The sequence below is a fragment of the Plectrocnemia conspersa genome, unplaced genomic scaffold (assembly GCF_051122295.1).
Source record: "Plectrocnemia conspersa isolate PC_06_02 unplaced genomic scaffold, ASM5112229v1 ptg000004l, whole genome shotgun sequence".
Lineage (NCBI taxonomy): Eukaryota > Metazoa > Arthropoda > Insecta > Trichoptera > Polycentropodidae > Plectrocnemia > Plectrocnemia conspersa.
This window is the reverse complement of record NW_028277168.1, coordinates 18,719,503-18,740,374: the sequence shown is the minus strand read 5'-3', so window position 1 is coordinate 18,740,374 and position 20,872 is coordinate 18,719,503. Positions and strand designations below refer to the sequence as shown.

At 31.6% G+C, this 20,872-nt stretch overlaps 3 protein-coding genes and 1 long non-coding RNA gene across 53 annotated transcripts in view; 2 read left to right on the top strand and 2 right to left on the bottom strand.

Moving 5' to 3' along the window:
• LOC148236158 (uncharacterized) overlaps positions 1 to 20,872 on the bottom strand; it is a 502,848-nt gene that overhangs the window by 313,680 nt on the left and 168,296 nt on the right. The window lies entirely within an intron of this gene.
• LOC148236165 (ubiquitin carboxyl-terminal hydrolase MINDY-3 homolog) lies at positions 469 to 9,485 on the bottom strand. The gene is made up of 2 exons (XM_088184540.1): positions 9,257 to 9,485; positions 469 to 3,239 (listed from the first exon to the last, which is right to left on the bottom strand). Exon 2 carries the CDS (start codon positions 3,222 to 3,224, stop codon positions 1,818 to 1,820), a length of 1,407 nt encoding a protein of 468 aa, XP_088040666.1. The 5' UTR covers positions 3,225 to 3,239; positions 9,257 to 9,485; the 3' UTR covers positions 469 to 1,817.
• Positions 11,845 to 18,875, top strand: TORIP (Torsin interacting protein). 50 transcript variants are annotated; one of them, XM_088183936.1, is made up of 18 exons: positions 11,849 to 11,871; positions 12,206 to 12,306; positions 12,463 to 12,540; positions 12,613 to 12,642; positions 12,724 to 12,753; positions 12,884 to 12,931; positions 13,068 to 13,134; positions 13,202 to 13,266; positions 13,345 to 13,591; positions 13,714 to 13,746; positions 16,580 to 16,639; positions 16,719 to 16,772; positions 16,865 to 16,894; positions 16,988 to 17,083; positions 17,656 to 17,868; positions 17,949 to 18,277; positions 18,340 to 18,603; positions 18,674 to 18,875. In XM_088183936.1, exons 1-7 carry the CDS (start codon positions 11,857 to 11,859, stop codon positions 13,093 to 13,095), a joined length of 330 nt encoding a protein of 109 aa, XP_088040062.1. In that variant the 5' UTR covers positions 11,849 to 11,856; the 3' UTR covers positions 13,096 to 13,134; positions 13,202 to 13,266; positions 13,345 to 13,591; positions 13,714 to 13,746; positions 16,580 to 16,639; positions 16,719 to 16,772; positions 16,865 to 16,894; positions 16,988 to 17,083; positions 17,656 to 17,868; positions 17,949 to 18,277; positions 18,340 to 18,603; positions 18,674 to 18,875. The 50 variants fall into 50 exon arrangements, with proteins under 50 accessions (XP_088040028.1, XP_088040025.1, XP_088040056.1 ...); XM_088183934.1 differs by lacking the exon at positions 17,656 to 17,868 and having other exon boundaries at positions 16,862 to 16,894; XM_088183935.1 differs by having other exon boundaries at positions 13,068 to 13,266.
• mRpL30 (mitochondrial ribosomal protein L30) lies at positions 19,901 to 20,721 on the top strand. Its single transcript, XM_088183999.1, has 3 exons — positions 19,901 to 20,092; positions 20,164 to 20,290; positions 20,369 to 20,721. Exons 1-3 carry the CDS (start codon positions 19,968 to 19,970, stop codon positions 20,666 to 20,668), a joined length of 552 nt encoding a protein of 183 aa, XP_088040125.1. The 5' UTR covers positions 19,901 to 19,967; the 3' UTR covers positions 20,669 to 20,721.

Sequence of the window (20,872 nt, the reverse complement as noted above, 5' to 3'; positions counted from 1 at the left end):
ACGACGGGTTCCGTAGTATCTACCTACAAAAATTAAAGCGTTTTGTGCTGCTATCTATGAACCAATGTTTATACTTCATGAAAAAAAAATTATGGTTTTAATTTTGATCTTATGTGCCCCACAGATAAAATAATTTTAACATATACAGTAGACCCCTCCAATAACACAGTAAATTGGGGACGCGCTATTTAGATGCCTGTTACTTAATGTGTGAGCGAACCAAAGGGAGGATATCTCACCACACGCGTCTGATTCATACGTACGTATTGCAAAAAATATTTAGTTTGAGTATTTCAGTTCCCAATTTACCGTCTTATTGGGGGGTCTACTGTATATCAATACAATTCAGAACATTTTTTTTTTGTTTTTTGTATTGTGCAAAGTTCTCGCGAAACAGCTGTTTTCGCACATCAAGCGGCAAAAAACGACCTGTCAGTCAAGTGTTAATAATCAATAAAACAAATGTGATAAATTAACTGTTATTCTTTAATTAGTTTTTTTTTGTCAACAAAATGTACAACTTTTTGAAACAAAGTAAGCACTGAGTTACTCTTTTTATTTTAAATTTGTATTACATTTGCATTGAATCATAGATTACAAAATAACCTTATAAATTTATAACTTAACATTGAAGAGTTGAAATTACAAATTATATTACAATCAAATGTCATACGAATAATTCGTACCAAAAAATGAAAAAATACAGTGGAATACACATAACCAAGCAAATGTTAACTGATAAATAGTATAAAATCAACAAAAAGTGAAAAGGAATGAGAATGAATTCAAGTATAAAATAACAATTCTTGGAGTTAATGTTAGTATTATTATAAAATAAAACCTCGGACAGGTTACTTTCGACGCTCGGAATAATTATAATAATATAATAAATACTGACTATATAAGTCAAAATAATACAGCCTAATTTTAACAACCGAAAATAAGGAATGAATCGAATTTAATACAAAAAAGAAATTTAAAAAATTATAATCGATAGTAACAATTTCGACGATTTATATATACTCCATTCAGGCAGTTTGAGCAACGCGTGTAAATAAGAAAAGATAAAACATAAAATTAGCGCTTGCCAAATAGTTGAATATAATATTTAAACTATAGTTTCTTTTCAAAGGTAACAATTATACTTTATATGTAGATAATTTATTATGAGATTCATGTTGATATAAATTAATCAACGGCTGAGTCTTAATGTTTTGTAAAATAAGATTCAAGCGTTTGAATCGACAACCTGAAACTCTTTCTTCTTACTTCAGATTCTATATACATTTTTTCTTTATGTACTGAGCAGTAATTTAAACGATTGAGCATATTTTCTCGAAAAAAAAAACGAATTAGGTGTAGTGTTTTTCAATTGTGTTCCATACCGGAATTTTTATTTAAAGCCATACAGGAATTGGGATAGTTATGATTTTAGCTGATCCAATTCTTATTTACACGCTCTGCTTGGACTATCTAAACCGTGTACAGATATCTAAATATTAATTGGGGTCATGCGCGACACTTTGATTCACAAGTTTAACAAGTTCACCATCACTACACTTTTATTGCATTATATATACATATAATATTATTAATAAATATTTATTCTTAATAATAAACTTTATTTTTGTTCGTCGGGTGGTAATGATAAGTTAGTAAAGATCGATGACACTAATGCGACGATCGTTTTATCGTATCGTTAGATTCGGCAACTTTTTGACACCATTTTATACTTAAAATTCACCTAGAGAACGTTACAACCGAATTGTCAGTCAATAAATAAATTAAACACTTCCGCAATCCACTAAACGAAGTGATCAATTGAGCGAGGGTGGTTTACTGCCATTCCAGCTGACTTCCAATCCTGGCCATTTGGTCTGGAGGCACGTCAGCATGGGGTCTTCGCAAGACGCTCGAAGATCTCCTTCTAATCGCACTGCGTTACCGTTCCTGTACGTCACGCACCCTTCGATGTTCGATCGGGACAGTCCGTTATAATGCAATAAATTAAATACGTCCGGTGTCGATCTCTGCTGTCCCGAAAAGAACTCTTCCATGAACGCGTTTAACAATATAATCCCCAGATTCTCAGCGTCGAGTTTTTTCCTCATAATGTCCACATACTCTGGTGGCTCGCTGACTAAATCCATGGCACACAGTAAATCTTGCAACAGTGCGCTCTGGATGAAATTGTTTCCGTCCGGATCGAACTTTCGGAATATGCGTTTCGCCGATTCGGCCGGCGTCTCCGGTGATACGAGCTTCTTTTCGAAACTGAATAAAACAGTCAGATGCGTCTCGGAACCCATCACCCAAACAGGGTTTATAGGGTTTTTATAAAACGATCCGACAGTGCAGTACTGCATATGTTCCATTATGGTAATGAAACCTATCTCCGGCTGGCGGTCTATGCCGCTGAGCCTCATGCCGCCGACGTGTTGTACGTCGTCCCACACGTGACCGACGGCGCGTCCCGTCAGCATCAGATTTATCAAACCCTGCGAACCGTATCCGTACGTTGCGTGAATCAACGGATCCGATAAATCTGAAAGTTCTCGCTTTACATTTTCGATTCCTTTCGACAGAATGACCGAATACAAAAACAACAGTACCCCGTAGTTATCCGTTAATAATCTAAAATTCCTAGCGTAAAACTGTTTGACGTCTTGGATGTTCTCGAACACTTCCACTTGAAGACGCTCGTTGAAAACTGTCGAGTTGAAATCGGCCGGTTCCTCTGGTGCAACGCTTAATATTTCGACCGAGTCGGGGTCGTTAGAGCAGCCTTCGTCGCCAGACGGCGAACGCGTTCTATTCAAAAGCACTAATTTGAACGAGCAGTTGCAGCACTGGTCTAACACGTTGCAGATGGCTCTGACTAGTAACGAATTAGCCTTCTCGGGTGTCAAGTCGGGAAAACAATGGCCAGGTATCTCCGCTAGCAGAGTTTTGAGAATGAACGCTTGGACCGGGGCTATCACGGCGCACGGTCCTCCTTCGTTTTGAACCAAAGCGCTGGGCTCGACGTCGCTGAAATGAAATCCCTGCGACCAGCGGTGGAACACGTCTTCCTTGATATTGTCCCCCCATAGTAGCTTGTTAACGCCGGCTATGTCCTGCTTGTACGGTCCGGCGTCTCCTTCTCCCATCGCCGTATCGTCTCTTCTTCCAGGTATGGAAGAGGTCGAACTAGTTTGGATCTGATGCTGTTGTATCATAGGCATATCTTCAGCGTTTAACTGGAAAAAAAAGAAAGAAATTTTAAACATGACGAATAAAAATACATTTACCGGATAGAATAAACGGGTATTATACATTCATATTAATCATATACGATCCCCAAACATTTACACTCAAAAAATATATTACATTTTAAAAACATTTTTTGTATATGGTTGGTTTTTACAAAATTAAATCTGATTCTACGAAAAATCCAATGCATTTTTTACTTTTTATACAGTAAAAATGAACTTATTTAAAGCTTACAAAAGCAATTTAACGGAACATATGTGATTGCATATTTTTACATTGCATAGCAATATACGGATAATCTGTTTAAAATGTGTATTCACATGATTTACTCCGTTTATTAAACACAACTTGTTTTTTATTTCCAATAATGATGGATATGCTAGTTTGTATAGGTATGTTATCAGAAATAGAATTATGTTTACCATTGCAGTTTTTACTATTACCAGATATTCTTTATTGGTACAACTTAAATTAATTATCTGATCAATCTATGTTGAGCTCTATTTTTTTAGTATTTAGAAAATGGCGTTCTTATCTAATTGTACTTTTGATCCTTAATTCATTTTTTAATTGCCGAAATCGACTTTTTCTTTGGCAAGAATCATTTAATTCGAGGCTAATCGGATACATTTTATAGGCAGCGGTGGGTTGATAGCCGGTTCTCTAGAACCGATTGTTGAAAAATTAGGAGTTCTCAGAACCTGTTGTTAAAATTTTTCAGATTTGTTAAAGATTCAATATAGCTAAAGAATTAAACATAGAAATAATTAAAATTGGTAGTGTTAGGACCTCGATTTGCAGTTTGCAGCCTAAGATCTGCAACTGCTACATGGAGGACTCACCCTGCACTATATAAGCCTTTTTCACAAGCAACATCATAATACAGATATGTTGAAGAATAAAAACTTCATAAAAGATTTGGCGCTAATGATCGATATATTAGGAGAAATATATTTACTTTCAAATGCGCCACAATCCAGATAAATTTTGGTGGTTTTGAAAAACGAGTGGAAAATGTGATTTTTTCAAAAGAATTTAAAAATATTTCTTTTAAAAATGACCATCAATTTAATTTTCTTCCCAGATATAAATTGTTAAATGAAATAGAAAAGTCATTAAACGAAAAATATTATTAATCTTCACGAAATCGAAATATTTAAAAAAAACGATCACCGGCTGGTTAACTTCTGCCCTCCCCTCACTCTCCCAGAAAATTTTGAAACGATATCCCTGCATTTGACACTTTAAACACGCGTGATTATTGACAGCTGTCTGATTTACAGTGCTGCCAACATATGAAACTCGAATTTAATACACGATTATATTACTTGCTGATATTTTATGTAACTGGTACAATTAGGTACAAGCAATAAAAAAATACGCAATGGAGAAGTTGTAACATATAAATGAACGAACAACGATATTATAATATTTGCATCAAAGGACAAAAAAATCGTCACAATGTAGACTTAAGTGTGGCTTAACCCGCTGGGCAGTATGGCCGCACGTATGCGGCGACACTCAATGGGTCCAGATAGAGTATCGCCGCGCATACGCGTCCACGACCATTTCACTCGATTTTTTTATTTTATGTTTGTAAATTCGATTTATTTATTATTTATCATGACGATACTATTTATTATCAGTAATATTTCGATAATAAAATTATAAAATTATAATAATTATTAGTATTTAGTATGTGAAAAAATCGTAAAAATTGCGAATATTACGTATGCGCTATTTTATTTATATTTTTTAGATTTTTGTAATGTCGATCAATTATTTATTAATCTCGGTAGTACATATCAATGATATTTGGATATCAATGATATCTGGATATCATTTATTTATAGTGAAAAAAAATAGTATAATAGATGTACACAATCTAAATTCATTGTTTGTGATTCTTGGAATTGATACCATCAGGATCACAGATGTTCTTTGAAGATTCCAGGCCTAAAATGGAAGTAAATATCGTATTCAAGATTTTAAAAATAATTACGGAAATAAATTTCAAAAAAATCTTATCAGTTTTGTCAACTCTGGTGTTCGTAAGTAAAAAAATTAAAAATAATAAATGTAAAAATATTATTATTTTATAATAATATTTATTTATTTACATAGTAATATCAAACATCTTCAATGAGTTTGTTTTGAGAACAAGCAACATGTGTTTCTCATTTCAATTTAGGTTTTGTGCACGTGACAAATTGCTTTTAGGCACACAAAAGAGATTCGCATTTTTGGTCAAATCCCACTCTTATCAACCCTCAACAATGCATATATATTTTTTTTAGTCTTTTCGGAGAACGCTTTGGTATCGGATCGCGACAATTAGTTCGATAATTATTTCATTTCTCTCCCGTATCGTGTAAAAATCGTAAATTTATAAGCATGTCCCGTAAAATGAGTGATCAAGAAATAGACAAAGTTTTCATCGATAGTGAAGACGAAAATGTGATGGAAGATTTAGAAGACTTGGTGCTCCATCTAAACAATTCCTCAGATGAGGAAACAGACTCCGAAGAGGAGGCTGAATCGCCACTCGCTCGACGTCCTCGAAGAGAGGAACGAAAGTGGGAAGATGGTGATTTCTCCCCTCAGATACTAGAATTCAACAATTCATCATCTGGAATTCAGTCTTCATTTCAAAGGGATACTGAAATTTACTATTTCACCCTTTTTTTCAATGTTGAAATTATGAATAATATTGTAACGGAGACAAATAAATATGCTAATCAAATAAGCATAAATATGAGTGCAAATTCTAAACTGCAAAAATGGGTAGATACAAATATTTCGGAAATGTATGTATTTTTAGCTACTATAATGTTGACTAGTTTGGTTGGCAATGATGGCTTACAAAAAATCCGTCCGCTATTAGACCCAATAAAAGCCACGTATAAAGCCGCATTTTACCCCTTCCAAAACTTATGTATTGATGAAAGTCTATTACTATGAAAGGGGCATTTGTCATTCAGAATTTATATTCCATCAAAAAGAAACCGTTTCGGTATAAAATTTTTTGTCTTGTGCGATGCACAGACTGGCTTTGTGATTGACATAATTGTCTACACGGGAAGCCAGACGGATATTGATGTGGATAAAGCCACTGGGATTTCAGGATCGGTAGTCAAAACAATACTGGCATATTATTTGGAAAAAAGGCACCGATTATATATTGATAACTGGTACTTGAGTCCAGCATTGCACTATTTATTCTAAAATAAAACTCACGCCTGTGGCACAATTAGAGCGAATCGTAAAGATTATGCTAAATTTCCCACAGGAAAGCAGAGTCGTGGGTATGTAAAGTTTCTCCACTCTGATATTTTCTTTGGTTTATTTTCTGTTTTCTGGAAACTTATTCCAATTGTATAACATTTTTAGTTGCTCTTGTTATTCTACCTATGTAATTTTCCACATATGAGATATCGTGACTTGTAAAAGATAAACACCAAAGAAAAAAATATTACAGTACTCGTGGACCCAGAGCAAGAAAGAAGAACTAACTGATTATTTTTTATGTTTATATAATGAAACTTTACCTATATGTACACCTTTATTATTATATATAATAGATTTTTATATTTTACTCTCTTGTTTTTATATTTTTATACATTATTCACATGAAAAAACTGACAATAAAATGTTCAGAACCACTAATTTATGTTATCAATAAAACAACAATTACTCTAATATAACGTGAATAAAAAATTCATAAATTGATAAAAGTGAGACATAAGTAAAACACTTACAATAAATGTTGAGAACCAATACAATTGTAAATAAAATAATAATAAGTTGATAAAAGTGAGACATAAATAAAAAATGCTTATAATAAAATGTTGAGAACCATTGAATTTACTGTATCAATAAAGCAACATTTATTTCAATACATACGGGAATAAAATGATCATAAGTTGAAAACAATGAGACCGTAAATAAAATAATCAAAAGTTGATAAAAGTAATATGTAAATAAAAAAACAAAAAATGGTGAGAACCACTAAATTAATTTACCAATGAAGCAGCATTTACTCTAATATAAACGTAAATAAGATAATCATAATTTGATAAAATTGAGAAATAAATAAAATAATCATAAGTTGATAAATGTGAGATGTAAATAAAAAACTTACAATAAAATGTTGAGAGCCACTGAATTACTTTACCAATAAAGCAACATTTACTCTTATATAAAAAAATACTATTGTAAATAAAATAATCATAAGTTGATAAAAGTAAGAAATAAATAAAAAATGCTTAAATTAAAATGTTGAGAACCACTGAATTAACATTATCAATAAAACAACATTTACTTCAATATATACGGAAATAAAATGATCATAATCATAAGTTGATAAAAGGGAGACGTAAATAAATAATCATAAGTTGATAAAAGTAAAATGTAAATAAAAAGCAATAAAATGTTGAGAACCACTGAATTTTCTTTATCAATAACTAAAAATTCACTAATATATTAAAATTTACTCTAATGTAAATAAAATAATCATAAGTTGATAAATGTGATACATAAATAATATAAATCTTATAATAAAATGTTGAGAGCCACTGAATTTGCCTTATCAATAAATATAATACAAAAAAAATATAATACAATAAATAAAAATAATAATCGATGAAAAAAATAAACAAAACGAATTTAAAAAAAAAAAAAAAACTGAAAATTAACTCACTCCCACGATGTATATGCCGAAAAAATAACTCACTACTCAAAGGGTTAACAAATAGGTATTATTCCTATAGTATGTAAAATAAACGGGTGAAAGAAAAACAAAGGAGATTTTTAAAAACTTAATTCAAACTCATATCTTGATATGAAAAATTGCTTCGAAATGTTGATAGATATAAAAAAATGGACATATATAATCAAATATCAAATATATAAATATGTAAGTAATTATAATATACATACATAAATGTATATTTAGTGTTTCATAACAATAAATTCCGTGCATTTAAAAATATGTTGAAAACCAATGGTGTTGTGTAAATTACAATAGTGAACAATTACTATATTTACAAGGATTCAAAGCATTCACACAACATACAAAAAGATTCCAGTAAGAAAACACATAATAATAAATTCTATTACATCGTTAATCTCAGATCTGCATCGATGGCAGCCCTAATATCCTCACTAACAACTCCTAAGAACTACCCTACATTGATTTCAGGAAGGAATTTTTTTAATCATATTTGACACTTTCTAAATTTAATGGCATCCCTGCCCATTCCATTACAGATTTTTGAACTTCTATTGTCGCATTAGGACCGAGTTGAACGTATATAGCATAATGTAGCTTAACTGAGATTATTTTATCCCCACTGCTATTTTGTTAATTTATACAAAGTTATACATTTTTGCGAATGAACCTGATAGTTTATAATATAAATATACAGATTAAATGAAGAAAAGTCCAGCTTCTGTGGTCTCTGGGTTGAGTCCGAGTTTTGTTTAGACAAATAGGAGAGAAAATAATTTAGACCAATAGCTGTATTATTAAACCCTTTGTTCAGCAAAGCGCCATTGTTCGATGGTCGCTTTCTAGTGGGGAAGTGTACAGGAACTCGCACTACAAATAAATAAATTGCTAAGGGGGAAAATTCTCTGTTCTTCTCAATAAAATGGAATTGTCAAATCTAATGTGATAATATCGATTGTCAAACTAGTAGATAGATATAGTTTTCCAAAAGGGTGGCGAGGTAAAATAAGTTTGGGGAATTACGATATTGACACGTTTTATGAATAACATGACTTTTGCCAGCATGAACTACTTGTGTCACAAAATTATGTAATTATGGGATGGAGTGCGACGACGCAAATACACAATCCAGTGAGATCATCGCTAAAAACGTAAACGTATCGATCCGTAACGCGATTGCAGCGGATAGGTGAAATTCATTAGTATGTTGGAATTTTGAGGTTATGTGGAAAAACAATAATTAAAATGGGGCACGGCGCAAGGTCGGGTGCTCACCGTGTCCTCGGCGGCGTCGAAATGGGTGGCTACACGCAGACGGCGCGGGCGACGAGCGCGCGGAGGCGTAAGCGCAGGTGCGAGGGCGCAGTCGCGGCCTGGGGGCCAACAAACACCTCTCGCCGCACCTCCCCTAGCTATCGACAGCTCCGCGCTTCACGTACTCCCCCTTCGTCTCGCCCCCGTTGATGAGCCTTAACACGATGAAATGCGACCATCCACCGAACTCGTATTTACGACTGAAACAATTATACAATTAAAAATAAATATAAAATGTATTTAAAAAAAAATACAATATATTTATAATAGGTTATTTAAATTCAGTTTCAGAACTTTAAAAGAAACTATAAATTTAAGGATATCTTCGTACTTTTTCGTACTTGACGTATTTACCTAATTATTAAAAATAATATCAAATAAATGGCTACCTCTGAACCTTTTACAGTAGTCGATACTTTCGATAACTTTTTGTCGGCCTAGATACGACTCTTAGCGTAGCCCCACAAAAAAATCCATCGGCAGTAAATCGCGTAATCTTGGCGGCCAGCTGACGTTATCGAAACGTGAAAAAATGCAACCTGGGAACTTTTCACGCAAAATATCAAACATTGCACCCAATGTGTGGCAAGTTGCGCCGTCTTGTTAGAACTACGTGTCTTCCATGACAATATCTTCGATTTTATCCAAAAAATAATTAGTTATCATGCGTCTAAAACACTTACCGCTAACTATATCAAAAAAGTATGGGGATCCCGAGACGACCGTCCGTGACGCAGCATAAGTGAAAGTGAAGTCCCGCTGAGCCGTGCACCCGAACTAAGCGGCGTTGTACAACCACAACGCACCCCCGCCACCGCAAGCAACGCGCGGAGTGGGGATACTGTTGCGCACCCGACCGGAATTATAATGCGTCGCTAAAAGGCTCACATTATACACATTTGACTCTGGACTTCTGACTCTGCAACACTCACTGGACTACACGGATTCTACACCTCGCCTCCTGTCTAAGCAATCATCTCCAGGACACGCGCTCGAGGTTAAATATCGACGACTGTCGAAGGATCCCAGTCAACACGCGTCAAGAACGTACCGGAAGATTCATAAGGGCCACTTTGTACAGTTCGCTGTACAAACGTCCTATCACAGATCGTCAACCGGACTGCCGAATATACAATCAAGAAGCTATAACCTTTCACCTCTTCAAAAGTAAGGGCCAATGACGCCACCAGACCACAATACTATGAATTTTAATGAAATCAACATATTAAAAAAAACGATCACTGACTGGCCTAACTCCCTCACCACCTGAAAAAATCTGAAATGATGTTCCTGATGCTAAATCAGAAATTCTCAGGTTATCCCTCAAATAAAATCTAAAAAAAGTCGAATCTGTCCTTAAAATATTTTTTTAAAACATGAAATTTCAGTAAAATCATATTGAATTATATTTTCACCGGTAGATATATTTTACCAGTGAACAAATAATTTATCTAGCAGGAGTTAGTAAAATTACACGATTTCAACTAATTCATGGACTAGGATTGCTGCGATTGGCGCCGACACTTTATTGCTTTTGACGTGGATTTTTGACTTTTGAAAAGTAATAATTGTGTTTGCGCCCTTCTATTGACCAAAATTTGGTTTAAATATACTTTAACCAACATTCTTATAACAGCTATCATATTTTTTCAATATACTGTAATATCCAAATGCCGACAAACTATAGAGCAATATGTGAGAAGCGATGTATGTAGGTATGTACTTTTTCTTTTGCTTATTTTCCCCTGAAAAATAAGTTGGCTCAGTTTATATTCTGGACTTGCCTTAGCGAAAGTTCTAAAACTATAATTAGTAGTAGAACTTTCATTAGGTCAAGTAGAGTTTGATTAATTCGTATAGGTTAGGTTTGAGTTTGAACAGCAAATGGACGAGCAGCATATAATTTTACTAGCGCCTACAAATTATACTGTATTTTTGTTAGTATAAATACACATCTACTGGTAAAAATGTATTTAGACTTCACTAGTGAAAATATAACTTCAATGAAAAATACACATTCACTATAAAATTTGTACATCGCATGTAATTAAATAATGATAAGTATGTAAATGTATATATTCCTACGTATGGAATAGTTGAAATTAAAATGCCAGATAAATTTTATTTTCATTGATAAAAATATATATTTACAGGTGAAAATGAATTCCGCAAATATTCTCGGGTTAAATTCGAAACAGTTTTTTTAGATTTTCTTCGAGGAATAGCCTGAGAACTTCTGGTTAGAATCAGTGATATAATTTCAGATTTTTCCAGGAGGAGGGGGGGGAGTTGGCTAGTCATTAAGATTCATAGTATTTTATTAAATGCCATGCATTATTCTGGCCTAATTCAAAGAGTGCAAATGGCTACATGCTACTAAATGACGTCCCAGTTTTTGTTTAACTTCAACTCAGTTTTTAGTGATTACCTATAGTTTGTAAGTCAGCTGATTAAAAAATATGTATGTATAAAATAGTAAATTAAAACAAATATCAAATTAGTGTTTACTAATTAAAAAAATTTAATAATTCGTAATTTTGATTTTTTGCAGTGGCAACACAATGTCAGAGCTGTCGGTGTGTAACTTTTTCTTTATCAATTTACTTTCGTTTTATGTGTTTTCTATATAGTTTAAAGCGTGTTTGTATTTTTAGGTACTGTTAATAAACCACGGTATTATATTTGTATGTAAATTTTAATTTATAGCTCTTTCTTAATTATAATAAATTCCACATTGGAAAATACATGTTTAGTAAAGTTAAAACGTAACCTTTAATTTATTTGTTAAGCATTCGATTTTATAATAGAACCCCTAATGTGATTAGATTTTGAAAATCATCGATCTTTTACTTTGATATTTATGCTTTTTATTCGATAAATTAAAAAAATATGATTGTGTATTTATTTCAGACCGATAAAAATGCACCAGTAGCTCCTAACAAAATTAGGAGCAGGCGTAGTATTCACGAAATGCCTAGCTCTAATCCAAACGAGACTAATAGTGAAAATAAGTAAAGTATTTATATTATATAATAGTATTCAAATGTAACAATGAGAGAATTTCTGTATAATATTATATAAGCCATAGTTCTTACAATATTGGTTATGTTTTGCTTACTATTAAAAAATGATGTCCATTTATATCTATACATTTACTGATTTTCCAGTCATATGCCACGAAAAGCAAATTTTTCTGTATCTGATACATATAGTGATTTGATAAGTGAAGATGAATCTGATTTTAGGTGAATATGGTTCATAATATTAAATTTTAAATTATTCCCACGTAAATAAAAGCATGATTTATTATTAATTAGCAATGAAATTAGTGAAGAATCTGATTATAGGTGAATATATTTAATAATTATAAAAATATTCATTTTATTCAATAATATTACTATTACTTATCTTTATTTGTTATCAATTAGATACGAAATAAGCGAAGATGAATGTTACAGGTGAATATGCTCTGAAATATTGAATATAAATGTGAGATGTATCTCATAATGTTAATTGTTACCATTTTGCTTTTTCTTCCAATATACTATTGCGGTTCTATAATCTATGAGTTTTTATTTATTTTTATAGGTATGTGCCAGAATGTGCTACTTCAGATAATGAGGATAATCAGAATTGGTAAATACAGTATATGATTCATATGTTCAATAAGCTTTTTAAATGTTTATATCTCTTGAAACTTTTTCAACTTGTGTAGCTCATTCTTTTTAAATTATTTCCTTATATAATAGATTTTTTTTTATAATTTATACAGCTGCTGTTATTTAAAACTTATGTTGTAACTGTAAATAAGCCCATCATGATGATTTTTGTAAAAAGAGGTGAGGCAAAATAAATATAGAACATATCCTCTTACTGCTATATTATTATTTAATATTACCTGTTAAGTCCGCCGACGGTAACTATCAGTACGGGTATTAATACTGTTTTTGTCATATGGTGGTAATTGTCTGGTAAGGAAGTTTTATCCGTAAAATTTAAACTTATTATGAAAATAATATTATTACTTTCTTTTTTTTTTTCTTGAATAGATATCAATGTATTTTTGTGCACATACATATGTACATGGAAATCGTAAATTGAGACTTATTTTAAACTTTGTGTTGTGCAAAATTACTCATCATGCAACAGACAGCGAAAAAAACGACTCGTTGATTAAATGTTCATATTATTTGTTTCGGTATTGTGATTTTTCTGTTTAATCTTAATTTAATTTATTTTCAGTAAAAATACACCAGTTTTGTCTAACACTAACAAGGGTGTTAATTCTATAACTAGGTAAATTATTATATCATGCGTAATAAAAGTATGTTACTTATACAATTATAATTATTATTACAACCATATAGTTGACAATAGTTAATATGTTACAAATAATTAGAGTATTTTATATGTTTTAGCAACGATCGCAAATCGGATAAAGATCGGAAAAGGTACGTAAAAAATCATATACTTAATATAAATCACTAGATTATATATACTAGGTTATATTTTTAATATTTGTTTTTCTGTAGAAAATTGCAAAAATGGTCAATGTCACTGTATCATAACAAAACACAATTCATGATAATTTTTTTTTCGAATATTGTGTAGCTTGCACTTTTTGTGACTGCGTGTTTGAACATGAATCGAACCGAAATAAACCAATTTTCTTTTCGGTTCTGTTCCGGTTCGAAGCCCTGTATGTGATTATCAAACTACATGTTCTATAAGCTTTTTAAGTGCTTATTTCTCGTGGATCTTTCTTTACCTCTTTGACTTATGTACCACTTGGCAGCTATTTCTTTAGATCAGGCCTGGGAAAACTATGGTCCACTGTGAGTTATAATCGTATTTATAAAAACAAGTACCCAATCCATGTGACTGTTTTGATTTTCTGAAATATTATGCGAGGGGCCTGAAACACAGACAACTCGTTAGTTTTCTTCAATATATTGAATCTGAGCACACAGATATTCCTTATTATAGTCAAGTTCGATGGCTTAGCCAACGATGGGAAAAGTGCTTCAGCAAATATGGGATCTTGAAAAATACATTTTTCTATTTTTTAAAATCAAAAATATTATGGACTTTCCCGAATTAACTGGTAATAACGCTTTGTGATTTTGCATTTGCTCTAGATATCGTGACACACTTAAATACTTTCAACTCCGTGTCACAAGGGAAAAATGTATATGCCCATGATATGATGAAAAATAGATTTCAATTAAAATTCAAGTTGTTCCTTAAACATTTATTGATTAAAAAAGTGAAATTATCAACGCTTTGAGTAACGATTTTTCACGAAGATTTGGCGACTTCCGGAAAATTAAGACAAGTTTGGTAATAGTACGTGATCCATTTTCAATATATATTGATAGTGTACAGGCAGAGCTACAATTTGAGATTATTGAGTTGCAGTGTGATACTGATTTAAGGGAATTGCACCATTGTGAAGAAATCTGCTAATTTTACCACACTCTTAATTCTGATAAATTAGACCAACATTAAGATTTAGCTCGAATAATGTTAGTTATTTTTGGATCAACCTACATATGTGAACAAACATTTTCAATCATTAATCTCAATAAAAACGCTTTATAATCAAGCATCAGCGATGAACATTTACGAGCAATTTTAATTATAAAATTAACACCCAAAATTAAAAAAATGTTGAAAGACGTTAAACAGTTTCATTCGTATCATTAAATTATTGGTTATTTGAGAATCACTTTTCATGATAATTAATAATGTATATCTAAAAATAGTGTTTCACTTGTGGCCCACTGTTCATTTTGAATTCCTAATATGGCCCTTCATCAAAAATGTTTGCCCGGGCCTGCTCTAGATTATACCTCACATATTGAAAAACTGTTTGTAACTTGTATAGTTGCTGTTATTTCAAACTTAAATATTGTAACTGTAACCTGGATGTTATTTGAGGGGATGGGGGGGGGGGTTGATCCCCCTCCCATATAATGATATTCTATGAATTTTAATGAAATCAAAATATTACAAAAATGACCACTGCTTGTCCCAATTTTGCCGAAAAAGCCGAAGTAATGTCCCTGATTCTAAACTAGAAATTCTCGGGTTATCCCTCAAAGTATCGAATCTATCACGAAGAAGAAGTATAGACACACGTCACATCTTGTATTATATATTGCCCCATAGTTTGTCTGCAATTCAGCAGGGGTAGGGAACCTTTTCACGTCAGAAGGCCACATTAAGTTAATTCCAAACATAAAAGGCCGCATTCAAGAAATTTCAATTGATGACCTCAAAACAGTACCAGAAATTTTGGGAACATATCATGGGTTGATTACGCTCTTTTTCCAAAAGCTTACGAATAACTCTTTGATCGAAGGAAATATATGTAAATATATTTTTATTTAAAAAAAAAACAAATAAATAAATTCTGGCGTCAGTCAAAAGACCGTACCAAAGGAGCCAAAAGGCCACATGCAGCCTTAAGGTTTAAAAATATGATAGCTATCCTTACCAATATTACTGTGGACTTCTGATATGAGAGTATTGGTCAAAGTGTATTCAAATCGAATTTTAGTCAATAGAGGGGCGAAAAAACAATTAACACTTCTCAGAAGTCAAAAATCCACGTCAAAAGCAATAAAATCATGCTGGTGCCGTTGCAGTGAGAACGCTCGGTAATGAGCGTTCCCACTGCGATGGCACTGACACGATTTTATTGCTTTTGACGTGGGTTTTTGACTTCTGAGAAGGGATAATTGTTTTTTGCGCTCTCCTATTGGTCAAAATTTGGTTTATTTGGTTCCTTCATTCGATTCTCACTTATTGTGAGTCATAATATTGTAATAAAAGTCTTAATATGAACACTAGATATCCGAGCGTTTTCACTGTGACAGCGGTGGACCAATTTAATTGCCTTTTATGTGAATTCTTAACAGGAAGGTGAGGGTATTTGCCCATCCTCCAAAAATGCATGTCATTTAGTGAAATACTATGAATCTTGATGAATTATAAGAATTAATTAATAATTTAGCATTAAAAAAACGACCACTGACTGACCCAACATTTTCCTCTCCTTGGATAAATCTGAAATGACGCTCCTGACTGTAACTGCCTAATCACATTTTCTTATCTTTCTCAAAACACAGTTTTAACCTTCACAAGACCTAAGCGGGATACATTTGTACCCTAAAATTATTGTTGTTTCAACCATTTTTTAAATATTAATAATGCCTATCTGATACTTATTGTCGAACTGTCGGCACTGATTCACAAATTAAATTTTTTTCTATTTTCTAGCAAAAACATTTCTACAGATGTTAGTTCTACAGGCAATGACAAGGTTCCCAACTCTAAAGAGTAAATTTGATTAAATTCATATTCCTGTTGTATACTTTGTATAATTAAAATTAAATAGTTATTCTTAATTTATTTTCAGTAAAAATGCACCAGTTTTGCCTAAAACTAACGAGGGTGATGATTCCGATACTAGGTAAATTATTATTACCTGACCGGTAAATAATCATATAGTTGACAATGGTTAATATGTTACAAATAATTAGAGTATTTTCTGTGTTTTAGCAGCGGTCGCAATTCAGCTAAAGATTGGAAAAGGTGATCATTAACTTAATATAAATCACTATATTATATATACTTACATATATATATTATATAACCTTTATATTTTTAATATTTGTTTTTCTATAGAAAATTACAAGAATGGTCAATGTCACTGAATCACATCAAAACGCAATTCATGATAATTTTGAAAAATACATGGTTAGATCATAAGGAATATTTTCTGTAAGTTTTGTTAAAATTTATTGAGTCTGTAGGATTAAAATTTTCGGATCTTAGGTTTGCTTATAGAGACGTAATTTAAGCCATTTTATTTATAATACATATATTAAACGCAAATATAAGAACACACCAGTTACCACTGATAAAAAGGTTACAGGGGCACAAGTTATGGAGCGCATTATCTGGGGACACAGATCCTCAACGACGTGCCATCTAGAGACTGCTAATGGCGGTGTGCGTTCTGGTGTCATCGTCCTCAGTACACTTATGTACTGTGCAGTGAGTTGCTTACAAAAATTGGCATTATTTGTTAAACGTGATGTATCATGGGGTCTAAATTTACGATGATAAAAATTATTTACCCTTTAGAGTAGAGTTTTCATTCCGTATATAATGATCATCCATCAATTTCATCCATATTGGTGACCAACGAGTTGGATAACTGTGATACGAAATGTTCTCGAAGCTGGGCCATTATTGTTAGAGAGAATTCAAATGAAATTCTCCAAGTATCTCGAAAAGAGTGTGTTTACAATACAATAATACAATTTTATATCCAAATGCTTCTCTTTTAGACGCCCTGGAGTATAACTCCTTATCTTCTCGACGTAGTATCTATGCCATGAAGCATTTTGTAAAGTTGCTTATGAGCAGCTTTGACAGTTCATCAAAGCTCTGTAAGACCAATTTTTGCTGAATAATTGAATCTCTACGTGAATAACGATAACGTCTGTTATTTGAGCCTGTATTGGCTAGGACCAAAATTTTTGATAGTTCTTCCATTGCTCGTACCATCCAACATTCTTAATACACTTTTTAAATTAATTTAAAATAAATGTTTTAGCTCATATTTCTTTATTTTTTTCAGGGTTTTCTTAATTTCTACTGTAATTGTTATTTTTGCTATAGTAACAGCAATCAATAAATACAACAGTCCATTCAACTCAACAGTAGTACATGTTAACAAAGAAGTACCTTTAAAGTTGAATATATCGCTAGACTTTATGAATATTAAAAAAATATTTTCCAAACAAAATAAAGATATCTGGTACCATTTTGAATCAGGTGTCAGAGGAATTATTAATCCAAAAAATGAAAAAAATCAAGCAGTATATTTATTGCTTCAAACTTCTGAAACAACTGAAACAGCCTTAAAAATTTCGCAATCAATAGGAAATATAACAGTCAAACATTTGTGTGAGTAAAGCATTTTTTATAAATAAATTTAGGTATTTTATATTAATTACATTTAATTACAGCAAAATCGACAGATAACATCGATGCCGTTATGTTGACACCAAATATATTAAACGGACTGCGTCGGGGAGAAGTAATATCTAAATATAGGGACACGCTGAAATCCCATTTCATAATGATAGTTAAAAACATTGAACAATTGCAACCTAATATTGCACAAGACTTGAGATATATCTGTGATATTGAGGACCCTTGCGTTGAAAGTTCGATTATATTTTTAATTATGAATGTTTCTAATTGTCAAAATAGCGAAAATATAAATCATGGTATGTAACATTCAATTTTCTTTAGTGTCTGAGCAAATTTGTGCAAATAAAAAATGTATTTCAATTTCAGAATCAACAAAGAATACTATCGTTATTGAAGATTGCTTAACTAAATTGTGGGGTGGATCCACTGGTTTATCTTCATATGTCATTAAACCTCTTTTAGCTAGAATTATAAATGTTGTCCTGCTGATTAATGAAGAGATCTAAAATAAATATATTTTTGTAATTGATAATTAATATTTTTTAATAAATATCAGGATAAATCTATATAATTCTCAGTATTATTTATTATTATTTCTAATAAAATTTTAAAATATAAGATTATTCTCAAAGATAATTTTTTAAAAATTGTAGATTTTTTTTCATATCAATAAAACATAAAATATACCTACATAAAATGAGATAAATCAGTAGTCCAACTTTTAGCAGTGACTGAACTTTAAAGTATATTTCTGCAAATAACTAGTAAGTGAAACAATAAACTAACATTTCGAGATAATCTAAGAAAATTTAGTTTCATTCCATCAAAAATCACAATGTAAATGATAAGGATCGCTATTTTTATTTCTCCCGCGAGCGAGTTAAATATGTATTTAATTTTAAAATATTTTATTTAAATATAAAATATTTATGATAAACAGATTAACTGTAATTACTCAAAAAAAATACATTATAAAAAAAAATATAATTACAAAATATCTAAATACTAAAAATAATAAAAAAACACTACTGGTCAAAAGTGTAAAACCAAACCATGCAACGATGTTAATAGCCACGAATGCATCCTTACTACTTTTAACTATTAAAAATATTGTTACCCAATTAAAAATTATACTATTTTCTGTATTTGCCATAATAATATTATGGCATCTGTTTTTTTTAGACTCATCCTTTATTATTTTACGCATGTTGATTCGTGAGTGTCTTAAAAATCGTCAAAAAATGTCTTCAAACGATGTGGGACTCAGTTGGAAAGTTGGACACAAAGCGTGGCTTTCAGAATTTTTTTGATAAACTTTACTTCATAAGATGTCCTATAAATTGATTGAAGACTGTTTTAGAGAATAAACATTTGATTTGACGTTTTACTATTTTGAATAATTACAAAATACGATAAAAGCCTAAAAAATTTGATATATTTTTAACTTTATTCAGACTAAAAATATATTAGAAATATTTAAAATTAATATATTAGAAAAAATAAAATTAAAAACAGTGTTTTTTATATTTCATCGTTAAATTATCTGTAAATGAATAGAAAATTATATTTCAAAAAACACTTCTGTGAAAGCGCAAATTAAAATTTTTGAATACTGGCAGCACTGTGTGTATTTGACAGTTTCTGTCGCATATTTTAGATCATGTTGCGTGGTTTTTCTTCTTTTCTGAAGGCAGCTTTGCCTAATCAAGAATTCTGTAGATTCAAAGGATATAAACATCCAGGATGGCGTCAGTCTCCTAAAGGGGGTCCAAAATATTTTCCGCGGTAGGCTAATTTTATATAACCTCAAAATTGTAGATAAAAATTTACGATCATATATATACATATATCCTCAGTCGTCCAGACGAGCCAGATCCTGATATTGTTCCTTCGAAGTTGTTCAGGATTGAAAGAGTGAAACAATTAAAATACACAACTTCAAAAGAAAGAAATATTCTCAAGCAATATGGAATCCACAGAAATGTAAGCTATAATATATTAATGTATACATTATGTAATTATTGTTATTAACTTTTTATCGTAATATTTTACTATTTTAAGGGAGCTACTATTACAATTTGCAAAAACACACCTGAAGTAAATTGGCAATTGTGGGAAGTAAAACATCTGATAAGAATCACTCCGATCTCTTTTCCTTATGGCGAACCGACTGAAGACGATATTAAATACGCTGTTTTGAAGGAAAACGGTGAATGCGTCGTAATGAAGGAAGTATTTGCTGAAGATAGTAAAATACAGCTATGGAATGATATTCAGGATGACCCTGGTAGAATGAACGGTGTGACAGTAAGGAACCATTGCCGATCTAAATGGGATAGCGGATGGACGGGAGGATTTTGAATTGTAATTCTATTTGTAAAGATTAGTGATAATAATAAATTAGATAAAATGTGGTTCTGTATTTTATTTAGTTTTTTAACACAATATATTCTTATGATTTTATATCATCTTTTCATTTGTTTCGGTAAGATCATATGGATAAATTATGGTTTCTAAAAAAACGAAAATAAGTCAATTGCAGCTTGCATCGATAAAACCTACATA